The sequence below is a fragment of the Nipponia nippon genome, unplaced genomic scaffold (genome assembly GCF_047370975.1).
Source record: "Nipponia nippon isolate SJK-2023a ecotype South Korea unplaced genomic scaffold, ASM4737097v1 scaffold_4, whole genome shotgun sequence".
Taxonomy (NCBI): Eukaryota; Metazoa; Chordata; class Aves; order Pelecaniformes; family Threskiornithidae; genus Nipponia; species Nipponia nippon.
Window position 1 is genome coordinate 14,070,668 of NW_028262358.1, and position 18,884 is coordinate 14,089,551.

Genomic DNA, 18,884 nt, shown 5'->3' on the forward strand with positions numbered 1-18,884 from the left:
ACAAGTTGAGGTGCAGTATGATTGAGGACTACACAACCAAGTTCTGCCCGGAGAACATGAACAAGAAATGATTGTTCGCTGCTTTTCCCAATGCTTTAAGGGAAGCAGCAGCAACAGCTCTAGCAGGCGGCATGCCTGAAACAAATGCAAAGCACAGAGGAGTTGTGCCATGCCCTGCTGCAAGACACAGTGGAGGTTAGCATTTACACTGAGTCCAAAGAACTGCACAAATTCACAGAAAAAAACAACTAAGAAAAACAAAACAAAACAGCCAGTGGAGGACAACCAAATATGACGACAAAAATCTCTGACCAAAAAAATCACTGAACTGAAAGTGGCTGAACGCTGAGAGTGCACTCCAGGAAAACGGCACTGCCCACCAGCTCCAACCTCCGGGGGCGTTCAGCGTTGCTCACGGTCACAGGTAACCCACCGGGTGGTCTAATCCAGAACAGCCATTTCTATATCACCCCAGGGAGAAGCTGGCAAGCATGATCCATATGGCTTTTGATGGTATAAAGGCCAAGAATGATAGCCTGGATGAAATCCCAAGTTCTGTAACTTCTGATGCAAAGTAGAAGAAAAATGGGCAGAATTTTAGACGAAACATCCCCTCCCCCAAAGAGTCATTTCAGGGGTATGTGATATTTAAACGGGACCCAAAAAAACAGATGAAATAATAGGTCTCAGAATTAAGGTGGGGAACTAGGATGTACGGATTGAAGGGAGAACATGGAGGTAACGTGTACCCCAGGAACCTGTTAACAGGGTGGCATTCTCTGGCGCTCCAGGGAACAAAGTACACAGAAAAAGGTCAGGTCACTCAAGGGGAAGAACAGTACCACATACTAAAGAAAAAAAAAAATTAGACTCCAAGGAGAAAAATTAATTGTATCAAGCCTAAATGGAAAAAATGTAGTAGTAAAACTACCCCATTGGACCAGAATAAAGCAGCAACGGTGATTTGCCGTGGGAGAACAGATGGGCTGAGCCTTTTTGAAACAGGCAGCAATGGGCAACTTCAGTTTCCTCATGGAGATCAGGACATGTCACCAAGATGAAACCTTAAATACTAAATTTATAACTTAACAGTAACTCAACTTTGTCGAGTAAGAAAAGAAATATATCACCTTTTTTAAAAAAAAAAAAGTCTTTGGCCAGCACAACTTTTGCTTGGCCCTTTAAATTGCTTGATTTTAATTCTAATTGACTTACTGTACAAACAAAAAGTTTAGTCTATTTAAAAGTCTATTTAAAAATAGATGTGCACAAAAGAAGAAAACAGCACAAATTCTTCCAAGTTAAAGATGATATTTTTTTCTTGACGATTTTAAAGACATGAAGCAAATTTCTACAGATAAAAATTACATATTTTCCACACATACTTGACCAGAGGCCAGCAAGCCAGTCTGCTGAATGACAGACAGACAAGAAATAGAAAGACTGAATAGAGAAAAGATAAGAAAGAAGATGTCAAGGATTTTTCGTTGTTGTTTATTTTAAAGAGCTCTGCAGAAGATCCGGAAAATCAGAGTCTTGCTTCCACACCAGACATGTTCAGAAAACTGAAAATGAAAAATAAAACTGACTGGCGGGCAGCGGGGAGAAGTTGTGATTTACAGACCTATTAGGAAAGGCTAGGTGCTTTTAGGAAGTCTCAACAAGCACACAGGGTCATCTCACTAATAACAATGTCTCTGGAGAGCCAAAGCCTTCTGGAGTGGTATCAGACCAAAGGCCTTAAAAATTAAGATGTCCCAGAATAAAACTAAAGTTTCTCTAAAACTAGTAACTGGCTAAAAGAGAGGAAAACACACAGGAATGCATAGCCAGGTTTCACAACACAGTGTACATTTTGTATGTACACCTTGTGTACACCTTGTGTACGTACAAAATTATTCAGGCTAACAAATAAAAAGACTAAAAACCTGCAGGCTGCAATACCAAGAAGGATATAACTAGGGCAAGCACGTTATACGTGTCCTCTTAGCCTTTCCTTAAGCATCATCTCTTGGTCACTGGTAGAAAAACGACTGGAGCAAGACGGGGTTTTGGCCTGAGCAGTTGGGTTTATAATCCTATAATCAAAACCTTTTCACTAGACATCAACTTCTCCTTATCCCTTCTGCGATCTTTTCATATCTGACTGGTAGGCCACCAAAGCTTTCTACACATACAGCCTCCGGGCTGACGGTGAGCCTCCTAACATTTGCTGTTGCACGGACAGCGAGGAAGCCACTTCCATCTGTCACGGCTGACACTAAATCTCTTTCTTAAGGCTAGGCCGCCCCATTTCTCCAAAGACAAGGAAACCTATGCCCACAAGCATTCTCTCTGCTCCCCGTTGCACCTGTACAGCTGGCGTCAGCCTGTGATCTGCAGTTTGTTCCTTTCATATTGTTCACCAGATTAAAGATGACATAGCTTGACACCAAAAGGAAAGGGTTTCCAAGCACATCTTATTTCATTACATCTACAGTCCATCACCCTGTCAACATCTTCCTTCTCAACTACAAAAAAGACCCTTTCCCATGTAAACAGCTCTTGAGTAGTGAGGAAGACTTAATGGAAAACAGTGTGGAAATGGTTAAGACCAAAAGGGATTGCAAGTCTAAAAAAAAAAACTAGCGTGGCAATTTTTTTTTTCTCCCCATCAAGCCTAATACATTGATGTATCTGCTGGTCTCCAAAAAACAGAAAAGTTCATATGAAAAAAACACTTGATACATTGAGTTCCAAGTCACATTGCTATTGCTAGATTATTTCCCATATTTTCTGGGATAACTGTCATGGGTCTCAACAGTGTGATACGCAGGCTGTATGTGGGCACTGTTGTGGAGAAGACCAAGAGTTGGTCCTGCATGACATGGAGGACTGCCATTGCCCAGTCTGTAGCTGGTGAGACTCTTACAGGCAAGGGAGGCTCAATTCGGGTTCAGACGCACAGCGTAAAACCCACATCATCCCCCTCACCTCCCACCTCTCCTTCCTAACGCTTCAGTAAACGTCTGACAGATTCTCCCATTCTTCCTCTGCCCTGGGGAGGGAGGCCTCATAGCTGGCCTTCCTTATTACTCTCTCCCAAAGCAATCTTAACATTTATTCCAATTGGATAGTGTCCCACAATGACATTTAAGGGGATTTCAGGATGTTTCAGAGGAATACCCACTTTTTGGTTATTTGTGATGGAAGAACGGAAGGGAAGCACTAGTTGTGCCCATTCTGTATCTTACTCAGTAAACCAGCAGAGCTTAAACACCCTTTTAGCAAGTGCTTCCACAATCACTCCAGCAAATATTGGGTTGTGCCTTGCAACGTTCAAAGGACAAAACACCAACAAAGCCAACAAACCCTTAAAAATGAGGGAACAGTTTACAAAGCCCTTGAAGACTTTGTAGAGACATATTCCTCTATAAGGCCCTCTCTTCTGTCTTCTGCTCTGTTTTCAAAGTGAACCAATGTTACTGGAAGGTCATTATGGAGCTCTGGCAAAGGAATCTAATCTAGGACCTTCCCAGGATGGGGAGCCATTCCTGCAGAGTTTATCTGGACCCTGCACATCGATACATACATAAGTAAGACCAAGGCAGAAAACCGGCAGGACACAATAGAGGAGGTGAGCCCACAACAAGACTCACAAGAGAGCAGTGGGCTACCTAATAAGCTATAAAGTGATGGGGCAATCCTTCTGTAAGAGAGGGCAAGAAACAGCATGAAGGGATCCTAGCACTAAAGATAAAGGAGTTCGTCTCTTCCTGGCTCTGCCTGATCACTCCTGCTTTGGAAAACAACAAGTACCAACTGCTTCCATTGGAGGAGAGCTCCATGCTGCCTGTTGCGGTGTAGAGATACGCTTGCCTTTGCCACGAAACACTGGGGTTGAGATGGAGAGGGAAGGGGAAGGAAATCCACACATGGGCCACTTCACTAGCATCAACCCTGAGAGCTGCTGAAATAGAGCTCCTGACACCAGAGACGCTCCTTTCTGGAAAACCGAGAGCACTAATGGGGATCCGATTTTCCTCTTGCTAACTATTCCAAGAAAAAAAAGGTTAGGCAGGTATCCCCAAGACTGATCCTGATACAACTGTCCTACAAAGGAATGATAATTCCAGTGTTTTTCTTTGCCAGTCAGAGAAGAGGAACTTTGCCCATTCCTGAAGGAATGAGATTATCATAAAGCATGCAAAAGCACACAAAAGTAACAGCAGTGGACACCACGTACACCATTCACGAGCATTGCATCTCAAAAGTTTCTGATCCCACATACATCAGCATGAGAATGCTTGTTATGAGCTGGATGATCACTGGCACACAAAGGAAAAAAAGCCAAAACATTAACACACAATACCTAACTTGCCCCTCTTATACTGAGCGACAGTCTCTCTCGAAAGAAGCTGATACACTGAAACGTGGTGAATAACTACTAGTGAGACAGTACTGATGCACACTGCCCTTTAGTCATAGCACCTGTACAGGCATAGCACCTACAAGCATTAGTGTTGAGGGAGCTTTAGCACACCCTATCTTACACACAACGAGGTTAAATTTCACTCATACAAAGAAGTTCTCAGGGTGAAAATCTCTGTTGTGACTCACTGAGAAGTTTGTTGCTAAAAGGTAGCATTTTCCGTGACAAAGAATATAAAGAAAATATAAAAAACGTGCAATGGTAAAATTAAGAAACCTTTCCTTCCATCAATCAAATTGTCTATACTTCCTCCTTACAAGCCTAAGGAAATTCAAAAATACAGAAGAAAGATTTTAATATACAGCTGGTTTGGACCACTCAGAAACATGATACCAACAGGTATTGAAATCCCCACCCCCCCAAAAACCAGAGGGGGTCTTGAACTTGGTGTGCAAGTAGCTCAGCATCACTGATGGAGAGGCAGTGTCGCTCCCGTGCTTCATACAGCATACTGGTTCCTCGTTAAATACGAGATGCACTTCAAGGTCATGGTGTTCATCTTGAAAGTTCGCAGTGGGTCAGACCCAGGGTACTGGGTACCTCCTCTCCCGGTGTGCAGGGGAAGCACAGTGGCTACAGTCACATTCACCAGTGCAAACGTGGGCACCACGAGCAATAAAGACACAATGGCAGGAGACTTCAAGCCAAAAAGCTGCAGAAGACACGGCAACGCACACGGCAGGAAAACCTCCCACCCCGCGAAAGCTAAGGAGGAGAAACTCTCAGCCTCCCGCCTCAGAGCCACGCACCAACGAGTTATCCCAAAATAACACAACGAAAATGCTCCCTCCCCGAAAGCCCCGCGGAACGGGCCGGTTTGCTGGCGTTGGGTCAAACAGGCACCCAGCGACGCCGGGAAGGACGCTGGTCCCCTGCCCCGGCCGGCAGCCGGGCCCCGCGGGAGCAGCTGACGCCCCCCGGGCTCGCCTGACGGCTCCCCGCCGGCCCCGGCCCTAGGCCGCCGGCTGCCTTCGCACCTCAGCCCCCACCCCGACAGCGGGGACCGGGCAGGCGACGGAGGAGCCACCCGGCACCACCCAGCGGGGCCGTCCCCTCCTCGGCGGAGCCTCTTCAAGGCGCGGGGGGACGGGGCACCCCCCGCTCAGGCCGCCCGCCGCCCCACACGCCGCCGTCGCCAGCGCCCCTGCGAAGCCACCGCCCGCCCCTCCCTCGGCGGGCACCCCCCCCGGGCCTCGCCCTGAGCCCCGGCCCCCGCCGGTCCGCGGCCGGCCCGGGCAGGAGGCGGCGGGGACGGGGAGAGGGAGCCGCCGCCGCCCCGGCCCCCCCCCCCCGCCCTGCCCCTCACCTCGGGCCGCCCCGCCTCCCCCCGCCGAGCAGGTGGCCGCGTCCGCCCCTGCACTGCAGCTGCCGGCACGCCGCCCCCCCCCCCCCACCGCCCCTCTCGGCAGATGGTTCGCCCCACCCCGGCCCGCCTTCTCATTGGCGGCTCCCGCCCGTCACTCGGCTTCGGGCCCGCCCAGCCCCGCGGGCATGCTGGGAATCCGAGTCCTCCGCGCGGGACCCTTCCCCTTCCGCAGCCGGCACCGGGCGGAGGGGCGAACTACAGTTCCCAGAGCGCCCCGCGCGCAGCCCCGGAGCGGAGCGGCCCGGCCCGGCCCGGGGCCCCGCACCTCCCCAGCCGCCGGCGGGACGCCCCCTCCCCCGCCAATGACCGCAACGGCCTCCGCGGCCCGGCCCGGCCCGGCCCGGCTCACCTGGCCCCGCCGCCGCCGCCGCCTCCCGCTGCGGCCGGCGTAGGCAGCGCATACCCCGCGCCCCTCAGTGCGGTTCGCCGGGCTCGGTACCGCCGGCCCGGCGCGCTGCGGCTGCGGCTGTGGGGCGGGCCGGCCCCGGGCGCATCCTCCCCCTCGGAGCCGCGGCGGGCGGCGGGATTCGCCCACAATGCACCGCGCGCCGCACCGACAGCATCAGCCTGACATCACCCGCGGGCCGCCCCCGCCCGGCCGGGCCCGCCCCGGGCCCGCCCCGCCGCCACCGGCAACCGGCAACCCCGCCGCACCGGCACCGGGCACCGCACTGCCGGCACCCGGGGCTGGGCGCTGCAGCGCTCCGGGACGCGGGGTGACACCGGGCACCACACCGGCGTGAGGCTGGGCACGGCACAGCACCGCCCTGGCACCGGCACCGGCACCGCCGGCACCATCGGGGCAGTGCCAGGGCGGGGACCGGTGCAAGGCTGGTCTCTGCGCTGCTGGGACCAGCGCTGGCACCACCAGCATGCGGCTGGGCACTGCCCGGCCCGGGGACTGGGACCAGCATCACCAGCATGGGGCCAGGCACTGCCCGGCCCGGGGACTGGGACCAGCACCACCAGCATGCGGCCGGGCACTGCCCGGCCCGGGGACTGGGACCAGCATCACCAGCATGCGGCCGGGCAGTGCCCAGCCCGGGGACTGGGACCAGCATCACCAGCATGCGGCTAGGCACTGACCAGCCTGGGGACTGGGACCAGTGCTGGCACTGGGCCAGGTGCTGCGCTTTGACTGGGACCAGCACACTGGTCCTGGGACTGTCTCACCAGGACTGTCCCACTGGTCCTGGGACTCTCACCCAGAGCTGGGCACTGCACTGTTGGGACCAAGGCCGGAGTCAGCACATCTGGCTGGGCCTGGGCATTGCGTTTCACTGGGACCGGCAGTGTCACCAGTGCGGGACTGGCACTGCCCTGAGCTGGCAGCGGAGTCAGCCCCAGCAGTGCTGGCCTGAGGTGTTTTACTCCAGTGCTCTGGGGCCAGGACCTGCTCTAGCACCACCAGCAAGGGACTGGTGCACTACACTGCACTGCCAGTGCCAGCACCAGCATTGTCTGGGCTGGACACCGCACTGGGACCGGGACCAGCACCACCAGCATTGGGCCAGACACTACACCACCAGGACCAGCACCGTCCCCATCTGTACAGGCCCAGCAGCCCACAGCCAGGCGCAACACCACTGCTACCAAAACTGTACCACATGCAGAAACAGCTCACACAAGTGAGCCTCTCCCTGCACGTGTCTGAGCAGTGCGCCGGTCCCCGGGCAGTCCTCTGTTCCCCCACCCTGAGGTACGCAGCTGCACCCCTGGTCCGGCGACGTGCCCTCCTCCACGCTCCAGCTCAGTGCTGTACGAGGAGCGCAGATAAGCACGCGGCTCCTACAGATGTGCTCTGCAGTGCGCGTGGTTATGCTTTCTTGTTCCCTTTCATCCCAGATGTGCACTGCAAATCGCCCGTATCCCCAGCTGTACCTTGTACCTGTGCCCCAAACTGTGCCTGTGCACTGTCCCATGCCCTATAGATGTTCACGCAACACACTGCAAGGGGTGCTGCTCCCAGACCCTCTCTGCAGACTTGCAACACACCCATGCCTTCTCCCTGCCCCCACCAGAGCGACCCAACCTGTTGTTGGTCCCTAGCTGGAGGTTCACATCTGATCTCGTGTGGGATGTCACACCAGCTTCCACAGGGCTGTGGTGCTCTGCAGTCCCTTGTGGGACATACCTCCCAGCCAGGACTCTTCCCCTCCCAAAGCAGCCCCTTGGGGCCAGGGTGGTAACAAGGGGGATATGTTATGAAGATTGACATTCCTGCAGACATGCCCATGCAAAGGTAGATCCACCATAGCCATGGCCACCCCCAGCCACTCACAGCAGTGAGAACAGGGCTACCAGGCCCCTGTGATGTTCCTCCACCAGTTGGAGGTGGCCCTGCTCCCCCTGCATTGAGGGCTTGCTCGCTGGAAGCACCCTGCAGAGACTCCAGGGAGTCTCCAGCCCTGCAGCAGCTCATCCTCCAGGTCCCAGGGTGTAACACAACCCTTCATAGGCCCTGGGCCCTGTCATTCTAGGTCTATGATGGACAGATGATCGACAGTTGCTGCATGAGCTCTCTGTGCTGCAAGTCAAGTCCCCATCACTTGTGTCCCTAAGTGCTGGCCCCTGGTGTTGGGTTTGAGAAGGCTCAAGGAAAGCAGGCAAAGCAAAGCTGTCTTCCACTGCAAAGGCCCTCTCACATGTTTCTCAGTGCCCTTCAGTGCCCCCCTTTTTCAGCACTCTACCTGCTGCCATGGACATCTTCTCTGGCACACCGCTCTCCCAGGCTGCCTCCCAGATATGGCCGAGGGCCTGGCAGAGCTTTCCCCATGGAGGAATGCAACCAGGGGAGAGACTCCCAGCTAGAGATGCTAGCTCCTTCATGCCATGTCCTGCTGCCAGCATTCACATGGGCACTTGCTGGGGGGAAGGAGCCTGCGTGGCCAAGGGCAGGGTCTTCACAGCCCAGCAGGAGAGGGGTGGTGGAGCACCAAGCACAGACCCAGCAGCAGAGTTGGGTTGGAAGAGACTGTCATGGTCCTGAGTGCTCTAGTAAGCCTTAATGGCCCTTACCAGCTTCCCCAGGGGCTCTGCCCACACCCTGCCCATGGGCCTTTGAGCTCCATTTCAGCTTAGTCTTCAGTCCCTGCCTGAGCAATGCTGTACTGATCTCCAGCTCAGCCACAGCTGTACCTGTCCATGGACCCTGACCTGTGGATGGACCTCCTGGCTTGAGCTTGAAGCTGTCTTGTCAGTATGGGCCTGCCCAGGTATCACTGGACAGTGTCTGAGCCTGGCTACCATCACTGGACGTGATCCTGGTCTGTAGGTTGACTACCTGGCTTGACCCCACACCTGCCTCATCACCACAAACTTGCCTGATGACTTGGGCTCTTGGTTGAACCTGGCTGCCACTGCTGCACCCACCTTGCCTGGGTACTGCGATACTGGGCCCTGGCTGGGGAGGGCCTTGCCTTGCTGGCAGGGCTGACTTCAGAATTAGAACAGGGACTTGTCCAGTCCAGGTTGGAAGATCTCCAGGGATGGAGAGACCACAGCCTCTCTGGGTCCCTCAACCCCTCTCCTGGGAAAGCAGTTTTTCATGCAATCACAGTTACGTTGCAACTTGTGTCTCTTTGACCTTAATTGAAAGGAAAAGGCAATACCACTTGATGAGCTGAAGTGGAAGTCAATCGAGAGCTGGAGGCTTCCTAACTTCTTCAGTTGTTTCCCCCAGGCAACTGCCTGCTCATGAGTGAGCCTCTGCTGCATGTGGACACTGAGCCTGGAGCATCAGTACCAAGCTGGAGGGGACGGAAGAGTTTGGTGCCGGAGCCTTCAGTCCCCCCTCAGGGTGGGCAGCCCCAAGTGCTGCCCAGGAGGAAGCCAGCATGATGGGGAGGTTCATCAGCAAGGACTTGCTGGAACAAAGCGCACAGCAAAACCAGCGCAGGCTGTGCTGGTGCAGGAGAGGAGCCAAATGGCAAGGAAAGTTCAGTGTTAATCAGGATCAACAACAGCACTGAGTGCTTTTGGTTTGAAATCCAGCCTTGAGCAGGAAACTCTTGAGAATGGGACAATTGATGGCCTGGGCAGGCTAATGACAGGTGAGACGGAGAGTATGGGCACTAGCAGGGAAGGATACCCAGAAAAAGCAGTGATCTCTTTTGCTACTGATTTCCCCAGTGTGATACCGTACCAGTGGTGGCGAGGAGTCTCTAGAGGAGAAGGAAGCCGACTCTGCACTAGGTACTGGGCTCTGAGCCGTGCCACCGAGGCATCGGCTCTCTGATGCCAAACACGGCATGCCCTCCGTGCACTCCAGACACACAGCCTGGAGGAGCACTGGACACCCCCATGCCCGCACCCTGCGGGGTGCTCCTGCACCGTGCGCTGCCACCGTGCGTGTGGCAGCCGTGCCCCATGCTGCACTGTGCATTGCAGCCAGATCTCGCACAGCAGATGTCTGCGCTCTCCTGCTTCTTGGTGCAGGGCTGGGCTCTGCTCCTCGGTCCTGTGCTGCACGCTGCACCCGGGCAGGCACCACGCGCCGTATCTGCCTTTGTGCTCAGCTGGGCACTGGGTCTCCTACAGCCTTATCATGAATTTATATCATGCTTCTTGAAACATTCTTGGGGAGAAAAAACATTTTTGTTCATGATTTTTTTTAACACTTCTAAGTGTTTGTACTGTGTACAGCAAATGCAAACCTTGCAGCCAATTTAAGGGAAATGTGTGCAATCTCGTGAGTTAAGTGTTTGCAAGAAGGTGCTATAATGTGAGAGATGTTTTTTAGTCTCTTTACATCTGTCTAAAAGCACTTTAGTTATCTGGATATTTCTAAGTATTGTTTTTCTCCTTTGTCACTTACGGGGCATTTATTACACGTTCATAAATGGAAGTGCAGCGCATCTATTTTTCACACTGTTTAGACCTTTATTTCAGGTGTGGCCAGATGTGAGCAGATCAGGCAAAGATTCACGTCCCCGATTAGCTCGAGTACTCTGCTCCTTCGAACCCTCTGTAGTTCCTGTTGCTTTGGACCCAAGGTCCGTGCTGATCTGTGCCACTGAGTTAAAGTGGTACCTGAACAAATGCATTTTAGCTTTATTTTATCCCTGCTCTAAACATCCCTCTGAGCCTTCTCCTCTGCAGATGGAGCTGAATGGGCCCGCAAACCCACTGGAACAGCCACCTGGGAATGTGTCCAATTTCATCTGCAGGCCCAAATGTAGCTGAAAATGATCAAAAGATTTTATGAAAATCTGGGTGAATTGTGGATGAATCTGGGTGACTTAGGACGGCTTCAGCTGAAGGCTGAGGTTTCAAACTGTCTCCAGCAGGCCAGGGATGGATGTGGAAAAGCCAGCCAGGCTTGCTAGGATGCTAGGTGCTCTTTAACCCAGCAGGGATGAAAATCCTGTGCCCAAGCGCTTCCAGTTGAAGGTCCCAATCCTGCAAACACCTCTGCCTGTGTTCAGCTTTATGCTGGCACTTTTAGGGCTTGCACACTGCATTGGGAAAGTCTTGTACATCTTGGCAGGAATCAAACATAAGGGCAATAAATAACAATGTTGATAGTAGTAGGAATATGAGTACAAAGATGTGGGGGATTGGGTTTTTTGTTTGTTTTAGTTCTGATTTTTTTTTGCTACAGCTCTTATCAACAGATATCTGCAGCCAAACTCACCCCCTACTCAAACCACTACTGGCTTGGTTCATCAGTGCCTGCCATGATATCAGCACAGAAGACCCATCATATATGCCAAGGGCTGCAGGTGATCCTGTGAGCTGCTAAAATCTCTTGCAGGGCAGTGAGGTTGCCTGGCTGGACCGAGGGGCCGTGCCAGGGGACTTGGCTGCAGCAGGGAATGACTTCTACCCTGGCATCCACAAGCCTTTGGGAGCTGCCATGGAAAGGTGGCATTTGCAGATCACGGTAACTGGGCTTCCCCAGAGCTGAGCACCGCTGTTTGGACTCCGTAATGCTGGGAGGATCTTCTGAAGGAAGACACCGGGAATGCAGGAAGCAATTCCATAACCTGTCTTTCGTCCAGCGCCAGCCTTTCCTGGCACACTCAAGCGCCGTACTTAATAATGAGAATTGCTGTAACCCCCATCGGCTTTCAAAAGTCAACACCCTGATGCCAGCCTTCACCACCAGAAAGTCATAGCTGGGACAAGCAGGCGTCACAAAATCTCAGGGACTCATCTCCCCTCTCCTCAGCTCTCTTGGAGGCAAGAAAGGAGACTTGGGGTTGTGCTTGTCCTGCCCAGCAGCTCAGCTGAATGGGGAGATTGGGTGGCCTCCAGGCTGGATTACACCTGAGTTGTGTTGATGATGATCATGGCTTTCTTTGAGGAAAAAGACAGTCAAAACTTGAGGGTGGGGAGTGGTCTGGTGAAGCATGAGAAAAATAAAACTTGGTGGTGGAAAAGGAAAATCAGCCTTATGTGGAAGAAAACCAGATAAAGGTACCATTGCCAGAAGATTTCAAGGTGTGCAAATGAAAGAGCTAGGTTTTCAGGCCAAGGAATTTAAATTCACGCTCAGTTTTTTTGACAACTCGTTTGTTTTGTGAAAAGCATGCCTCTGAAATCCTGGGCGGGGTGGAAATGCGGTGGTTTGCATAGAAGTAATATTTGCTAGAAAACTTTTGAGCAATCCTTAAGCAAAGCAGGTGAAAGCCGAAGAGCTCTCCGTGCTCCTGCCTGGCACCAGGTGGCACGCGTGCTGCTGCTTTGAACTTGGCGCTTCAGGCGAACCGAAGCACTGGCGTGCAAAACCCAAGGAAAGGAATACCCAACTGCATTAGCTGTGCGGTAATGCCAGCTTTACAAGGAAGTTAAGAGTATGTTTATTCTTGTACGTTACCTATAAAACACAGCTGCGAATGTCAGAAGTGCCAGAAATCCAAATCCTGATAAATTCTGTATTATTTACCTAGATATCTGGTGATATTTCTAGGATAGGAAAAATTTATAGAAAACACTACTTGTCTCTACCACTGCCAGAACAAGCTTTAGCTTAGCATAAAGAGTAGGGTTCAAGTTTTTAATCTTGAACATGAAATGTGCTTTGTCTGCCCAAACTCTGGGAGTGAGTTGAGTTGGTGCTCGGGTAGTTTGGCACTTCTTAAGGATGCCCAGACCTTGCTGCTCTTTCAAACTCTGTGCTGGGAGGCTGGACCAAACTGCCTAAAAGAATTACTTTCTTCATGCCAGACAAGATGTCCCTGCTATGCACAGGGAAGCAGCTCCGTGTTACCCACTGTAAAATCTCGCTTGCTTGTTGTCAAGGGTTGCACTATAAACTCAGGGTTAAGTCTGGTGCTGAGATTAAGACAGAGGAAGAAGCGTTGTGATACCAAAGCCAGGAGCTCCACGTTGTGGTAATGACGATGCTCACAGGGCTGCCAAGCAAACAGTGGATGTGCAGCCGCTGAGAGAGACTCACCCCATTTCGGGCCAGGAGGGGACAGGGTATGACGCGTGGCAGTGCGCGAGGGCACAGCGTGTTCGTCACCTACCTCTGTGCACCGCGAGGGCTGGGCACGCCGTTTGAGGACCACGCCACCGCCGTGCTGACTTCGTGGTGGGTGTCCAGGCGTGTGGTGACATACAGCTGGTGTTGATGGGACAGCGTGGGCGTGCGCTGAGTGTTGACCGTGTGTGTGAAAGTGCATGGCTGTACCTGGGCGCCTGTGTCTGTGGGGATGAGGGTGTGTGCAGGGGTGCACCTCTGCCTGCATGTCTGTGCGGGTGATGTCCCCAGGGTAGTGTCAGTGGGGGCTGCATCTCTGCGGGTGTCTCTGGGGGTGCAGGGGGTTGCTCCCAGGGCTGTGTGGATAGAGTGGTGCATTTAGGGGGAGGGGGAAGTTTAGATGGGGTATTAGGAAAAACTTCTTCACTGCAAGGGCAGTCAGGCATTGGAACAGGCTGCCCAGGGAAGGGGTTGAGTCCCCATCCCTGGAGGTATTTACAAGACGGGCAGATGTGGTGCTTAGGGACATGGTTTAGTGGTGGACTTGGCAGTGGTAGATTAACGCTTGGACCTGATGATCTTAAGGGTCTTTTCCAACCTAAACGATTCTATGATTCCATGATTCTGCAATTTGAGTGGGAGTCTCTCTGGCTGGAGTGTACCCGCGTGAGTGCTACGGCTGTTCCCAAGGCTGTGAGGGTGCAGGCGCTTCTCTCTGGCTGCCCCGTGCTCCCGGGGCCCTGTGGGTGCAGGCGTGTCTCTGGCTGTGGGGTGCTGCCAGGGGTGTCTCTGGCTGTGGGGTGCTGCCAGGGGTGCAGGGGTGTCTCTGGCTGTGGGGTGCTGCCAGGGGTGCCTCGGGCCGTGTGCCCGCGGGGGTGCGGGGCCCCCCGGCCCGCGGGGCCCTGCCGCGGGGGCCCGGCGGGGGCAGCCCCTCCCCGCAGGCGGTCTCTCCGGGCGGGCGGGCGCTGTTCCGCGGCCGGGGGCGGCGCCGGGGCCGGGAGCGGCGGGGCCCCGACGGCGGCGCAGGGCTGTTGCCCCATGGCGCTGGCGGCGGCCCGAGCGCGGCTCCTCCGCTCCCTCAGCCGCCCGCTGCCGCCGGGACGGGTCCCCTTCGCCGCCCGGCGATGCAGCAGCGGCAGCAGCGGCAGCAGCGAGGCGGGGGGCCCGGCGGAGCTGCCGCCCGGCGGGTACGGGGTCTGGCAGGAGCGGGCGGCCCGCGACCCCGCCGGCTTCTGGGCGGAGGTGGCGCGGGGGACCCTGCGGTGGGACAGCCCCTTCCACACGGCCTGCCGGCCCGGGCCGGCCGCCGGCGCCGCCCGATGGTTCCTCGGCGGCCGCCTCAACGTCTCCGGTAAGGCGTCCCCGGGCCCGCGCATCCCCGCCGCCCTGGGGGCCGCCCCGCCGGCCCTGCCCGCCGCTGCCCCCGCTGCCGCCTTCGGGCCGGCCGGGAGGCTGCCCAGCGGGGTGGTTTGGGCCAGAGCGAACTGTGGGGGGAAAACCCGAGGGTTTCGGTTGGGCGGCGCTCGGAGGAAATCTGCCGGGCGTTGCGACGTGCTGGGAAGCGGGGAGAAAATCCGAAGCCGGGGGTAACCCTGGCTGAGCCTCTTGCCCCGGCCTTGCTTCCCCGGCGGCCGCCCATCGCTTCTGTGGAAACCCTGCCGCAGCCCCGACGTCTTCCTCGGGCCCACGTGGGGCGAAGGTGGGCGAAGGCCCGCCGAAGGGCTGGGAGGCAGCATCCCCGGCGCCATGCCGGCAGGGGTGCCTTGACCTGGGCTGTGCCGCCCGCCACCCCGGCGGCCGGCTGCGGGGTGCTGCTTGGTCCCGCGGTGGGCTCCGCGGCGCCGGGGCGAAGATGAAGCAAAGGTGGGGGACGGTGCGAATCCCAGTCTTTTACGAGGGAAGCTGCAGCCTCTTTTCTCTCTTAAATGAGGAGCTGGGTCTTTTCCTCCAACTTCACCACTTAGATGAAGGAAGAGAAAAATTTGCCCTGACAGTCCAGACTACCTCCGAGTTTCTTCCTGACCGTATCTGCCTTCAAGGCTCTTCTGTGCTGTGGCCCTGCTTCATTCCGTGAGAGTAAGCCCCAGCCCTGTCAAGGGTACAGCTCGGTGGGGAAGGCTTTTAACAGGGATGTATGTTTCTTAACTTCGTTTCCTGTTCCTGGGAGAGTGGCTGAATCACCAGACCATGGTTCAGGAGTGCAGGAACTGCAGCATCTCGGGCCACCTTTTTTCACGGCCAAAGAGCAAACCTTCCTCAGGTCACCCAGAGAACATAGGGGAGCCTCCCCTCCCGGGAGATGAATCCCAGCAGTGGGATCCCAAGTTGATGGAGGTGTGCGTACAGCCCTGCTTCCAGCACCCAGCAATCTGACGGATTTTAGCCAGACTTCTTTTTTCATTGATTCCTATTTAAATGAAGATCTTGGCTGAGCACAGAGACTTTCAGGGATCCGTTTCTTCCTCTGTAGAGTGGGATCAGCACCTTCTTCTGGATCCCATGTAGGTCAGGAGTCTGAAATCCAGAGATTGCTGGGCCTGATTTAGATCATGTCTTGGGTCTGGTTCTTCTGCAGGCACTAACTACCACTTAGTTTTCTTTGCATAAGTAAAAAAAATAATCATAGACCACTGAAACATAGATGCACAGAATTAAACAGTTTTGCTACTGCTGGTTTTCTTCTTTTAAAGCATGATGAAGATGGTACTCGGCCACAGCTGAGTGGCTAGTTTTCTGCTAGGAGGCTCTGGTTTTGTCCCTTGATCTCTTGATTTGAACTAGTTCCAGAAATATGGCAACAGTTCAGGTCCCTGATCCGGAGCATCCCATGTGCTTGTCTCCCAGCACAGCTGGACCATGGGCAACTGAGTCATCTGCTGCTTTTTGCTTGGGGAGACCTTGTGGTAGGATTTGGGGGAACTGTGAACTTTGGCGCTTCTGGGTTTATTGCGTTATAACTCCTGGCCAGGAAAATACCCCGACAAACTACTGCACTTCCAAGGTACTGGGTTCTCAAGGAGCATGTCTTACCGAAATGAATCATTTCCAAGTGGTGGTGAGGAGGTGAGAAAACGTGTGGAGAAACCATTAGGGTGTAGGAGTAAGGAGAAGGTCACTAAATTCTGTTTTGTAAAATGAGCAAAAGGCTCCTGTAAGCCTAAGATCAGGAAGGAAATAATAGCATTTGGCCCTGGTTCACCTGCTGGTTCTTATTGAGCAAAGAGCTAAAGCTGTCACTTGGCTCAGCTGGGGCTAGTACGGCTGCTCACGAGTGAAAAATGCTGCTTGGGCAATGAATTCCTGTTAATGTGATTTACTGTAGCGTGTCGCAATCCATGAGGGTGTTCCTGCCATGGGCTTGGAGGTGGGAGTTGCTAAGGGTCATGGACCAAGCCACAGCAGATCCAATTACTTGTGGTCGGAAGGCAGAGGAAACCAGTGTGTAACTGCTTAAAGCATTCCCCATTAGAGCTTTTGTCCTCCCAGACCGTATTAGGATGACCTAAGAAATGGCTTTATCTCCTTTATTTTTATAGTGTTGCTGCAGGAATTTACGTTAAAAAATACAAGACTTTAAACAGCTGAAGAGCACTTTTTCATATTTTTGAGACTGACCGTTGTTCTTGTGATAAAATATGCCGAATGCTGAGGGATTTCTCTCACTGTGCACCTTTAGGGGCTCATTCTCACCCTCCTTGTGGTGGTGTAAATCACCTGTGATCACAGAATGGCAGAAGCCAACTCCCAAGCCGCAGTTGACTTAAACTTCACAAATTGTGACAGCAACAGGCAGCTTTCGTTGCATTTAATTTATCTGGAAAAATGAAATCCTTCCCCTGGAAATATTAATATTTCCAGGAAATATCTGATCTGAAACTCAGCATTTTTTTAAGGATTTTCTCTGATTCACACAGCAGTGTGCCTGATTGGTTTTTAATAGCTGTCTATTGAAATAAAGTAATTGCCTTTGGAAGATTATAATGAAATAAGTAAGTGTAGTTTAGGCTTGGAATTAATACTTTGCAAGGTTAATCTCTAACCATCAGGCAAGTTGCTGCTGAACAAGCAGGCAGGTTTCTTGGATGGATTCTCTATAAGTTTCTTTAGCGGGGGTGCCTTCCCTAAGTCCACTTGGGCATCTCATGTAGTTGTTCAGGTTTCCGCTACCTCTGGTTGTTGGGAGGAGAGATGCACTTTCAGAAGGTAATTTTATACCTTCAAGTTTTAGGAGGTGTGGCACACAGCTTGAGACACGTCTGTCTTTCCCAGATGTCTGTACTCTTGTGAGTTTACCCTAGATCCTGAAGTTTCAGGTATTTTCAGTTAGCTGAGATTCAGCTCTTCCATTATACCCTGGAATAAAAATGTTTCACGTGAGCTTTAATTAGAAAATGCAAACGATGCAGTGCTAAAAATGCAAGCTGGGGAAGACAGTCTGTCAGATTTATGTAGTGAAATGCTGCTCTGGGGAGCAAAAACATCAAAGGAGTGTCTTGTCTTTGTGCTGCTGGGAGCAGAGGAGAGATTTGGGCTGGTTTAAGCTTAGCCAGTGGAGCTAAGCTGAGCTGAATCAGCTGAGGCCTCTCGTGGGGATGCCATCTCTAAGGCAGTTGTACCAATTAAGTATAGTGTTTGTAGTATTTGCATACTACAGATATCGCAAAGGGCAGCTTTACCAGTGCTACAATGCTATCACTGTAAAGGACAACTTCCCAGTGTTATAAATGAGCGTGTGGCTAGCTAGCTAATAAATGATGTTTCGTCTTATGCTAGCTTGCTGTTACATTTGACCAAGCTAAGTTTACAGAGCACCTTGCATATGATCAAGCTTTGTTTAAACCTCTGTTTTCTTACAGTAAATTGCTTGGATCAACACGTTGAGAAGTCTCCAAACAGAGTGGCTTTGATTTGGGAGAGAGATGAGCCTGGCACTGCAGTGCATGTCACGTACAGGTATGGCACCTTCTCGCGATGCTTTACGATGCCTGGCAATGTGACGGGGCAGGGAGAAGAGCTGCTGCTCTGAAATGGGACCTCTGTGAAACTCTGCTTTCTTCCAAGGTACTCCAGTACGTAGGACGTGCCGCCGCAGCACTGCGGCTAGGTTGTGGTGTCATGATGAGATAACTCCTGAAAACGGAGGCATGTTCCCAGAGAGGAATGATATTCTGCCTTTGGCTTCTTCATGGAGAGGGCTCCCTGATCTTAGACACTTGTATAATAAACGTATTGCAGGGTGAGAGGTACAGTGGGTGTAAGTTAGTGACAGCTACTGAAAATTTCGGATTCAGATCGTCTTCTGGTCATGGTGTTATTCAGGCCTGCCTGTAGATTCCCTCTCTCTAAGTAGGGGCTTTTAGAAGAGTAAGGCTTGTTTTTTTTCCCTGGCTTATGTTCTCATCTGCCAGTTTTCTTTTTGCTTGTTAGAAGTGTTCATGGGAAAATTTCTGTGGGCAGCTTTTTGTTCCAGCACAGCAGCAAATGCCTCGGTGCAAACAACATAGAAGCATAGAATGGTTTGGGTTGGAAGGGACCTTAAAGCTCATCTGGTTCCAGCCCCCCTGCCGTGGGCAGAGACACCTTCCACTGGACCAGGTTGCTCAAACATCTTGTATCAA

General features: G+C 53.0%; 2 protein-coding genes across 9 annotated transcripts in view; one reads left to right on the forward strand and one right to left on the reverse strand.

Annotated features, from left to right (window-relative positions):
- Window positions 1–6,325, reverse strand: part of TTBK1 (tau tubulin kinase 1) — a 119,921-nt gene extending 113,596 nt beyond the window's left edge. For 3 of the 6 annotated variants that reach the window (XM_087774940.1, XM_087774941.1, XM_087774936.1), the window contains exon 1: window positions 6,187–6,325. The gene's annotated coding sequence lies outside the window, so the exon portion shown is untranslated. Of the gene's footprint in view, window positions 1–5,777; window positions 5,835–6,186 lie in introns of those variants that run through there. The other 3 variants (XM_087774938.1, XM_087774937.1, XM_087774942.1) reach the window with 2 other exon arrangements.
- Window positions 6,326–14,244: 7,919 nt separating this feature from the next.
- Window positions 14,245–18,884, forward strand: part of ACSS1 (acyl-CoA synthetase short chain family member 1) — a 38,936-nt gene continuing 34,296 nt past the window's right edge. The window contains exons 1-2 of one of the 3 annotated variants that reach the window (XR_015708861.1): window positions 14,245–14,617; window positions 18,123–18,219. Coding sequence is in view for 1 of the 3 variants with exons in the window: in XM_087777058.1 (XP_087633184.1) it covers window positions 14,305–14,617; window positions 18,123–18,219 (410 nt within the window). In the remaining 2 variants the exon portion in view is untranslated. The remainder of the gene's footprint in view (window positions 14,618–18,122; window positions 18,220–18,884) is intronic. The other 2 variants (XR_015708862.1, XM_087777058.1) reach the window with 2 other exon arrangements.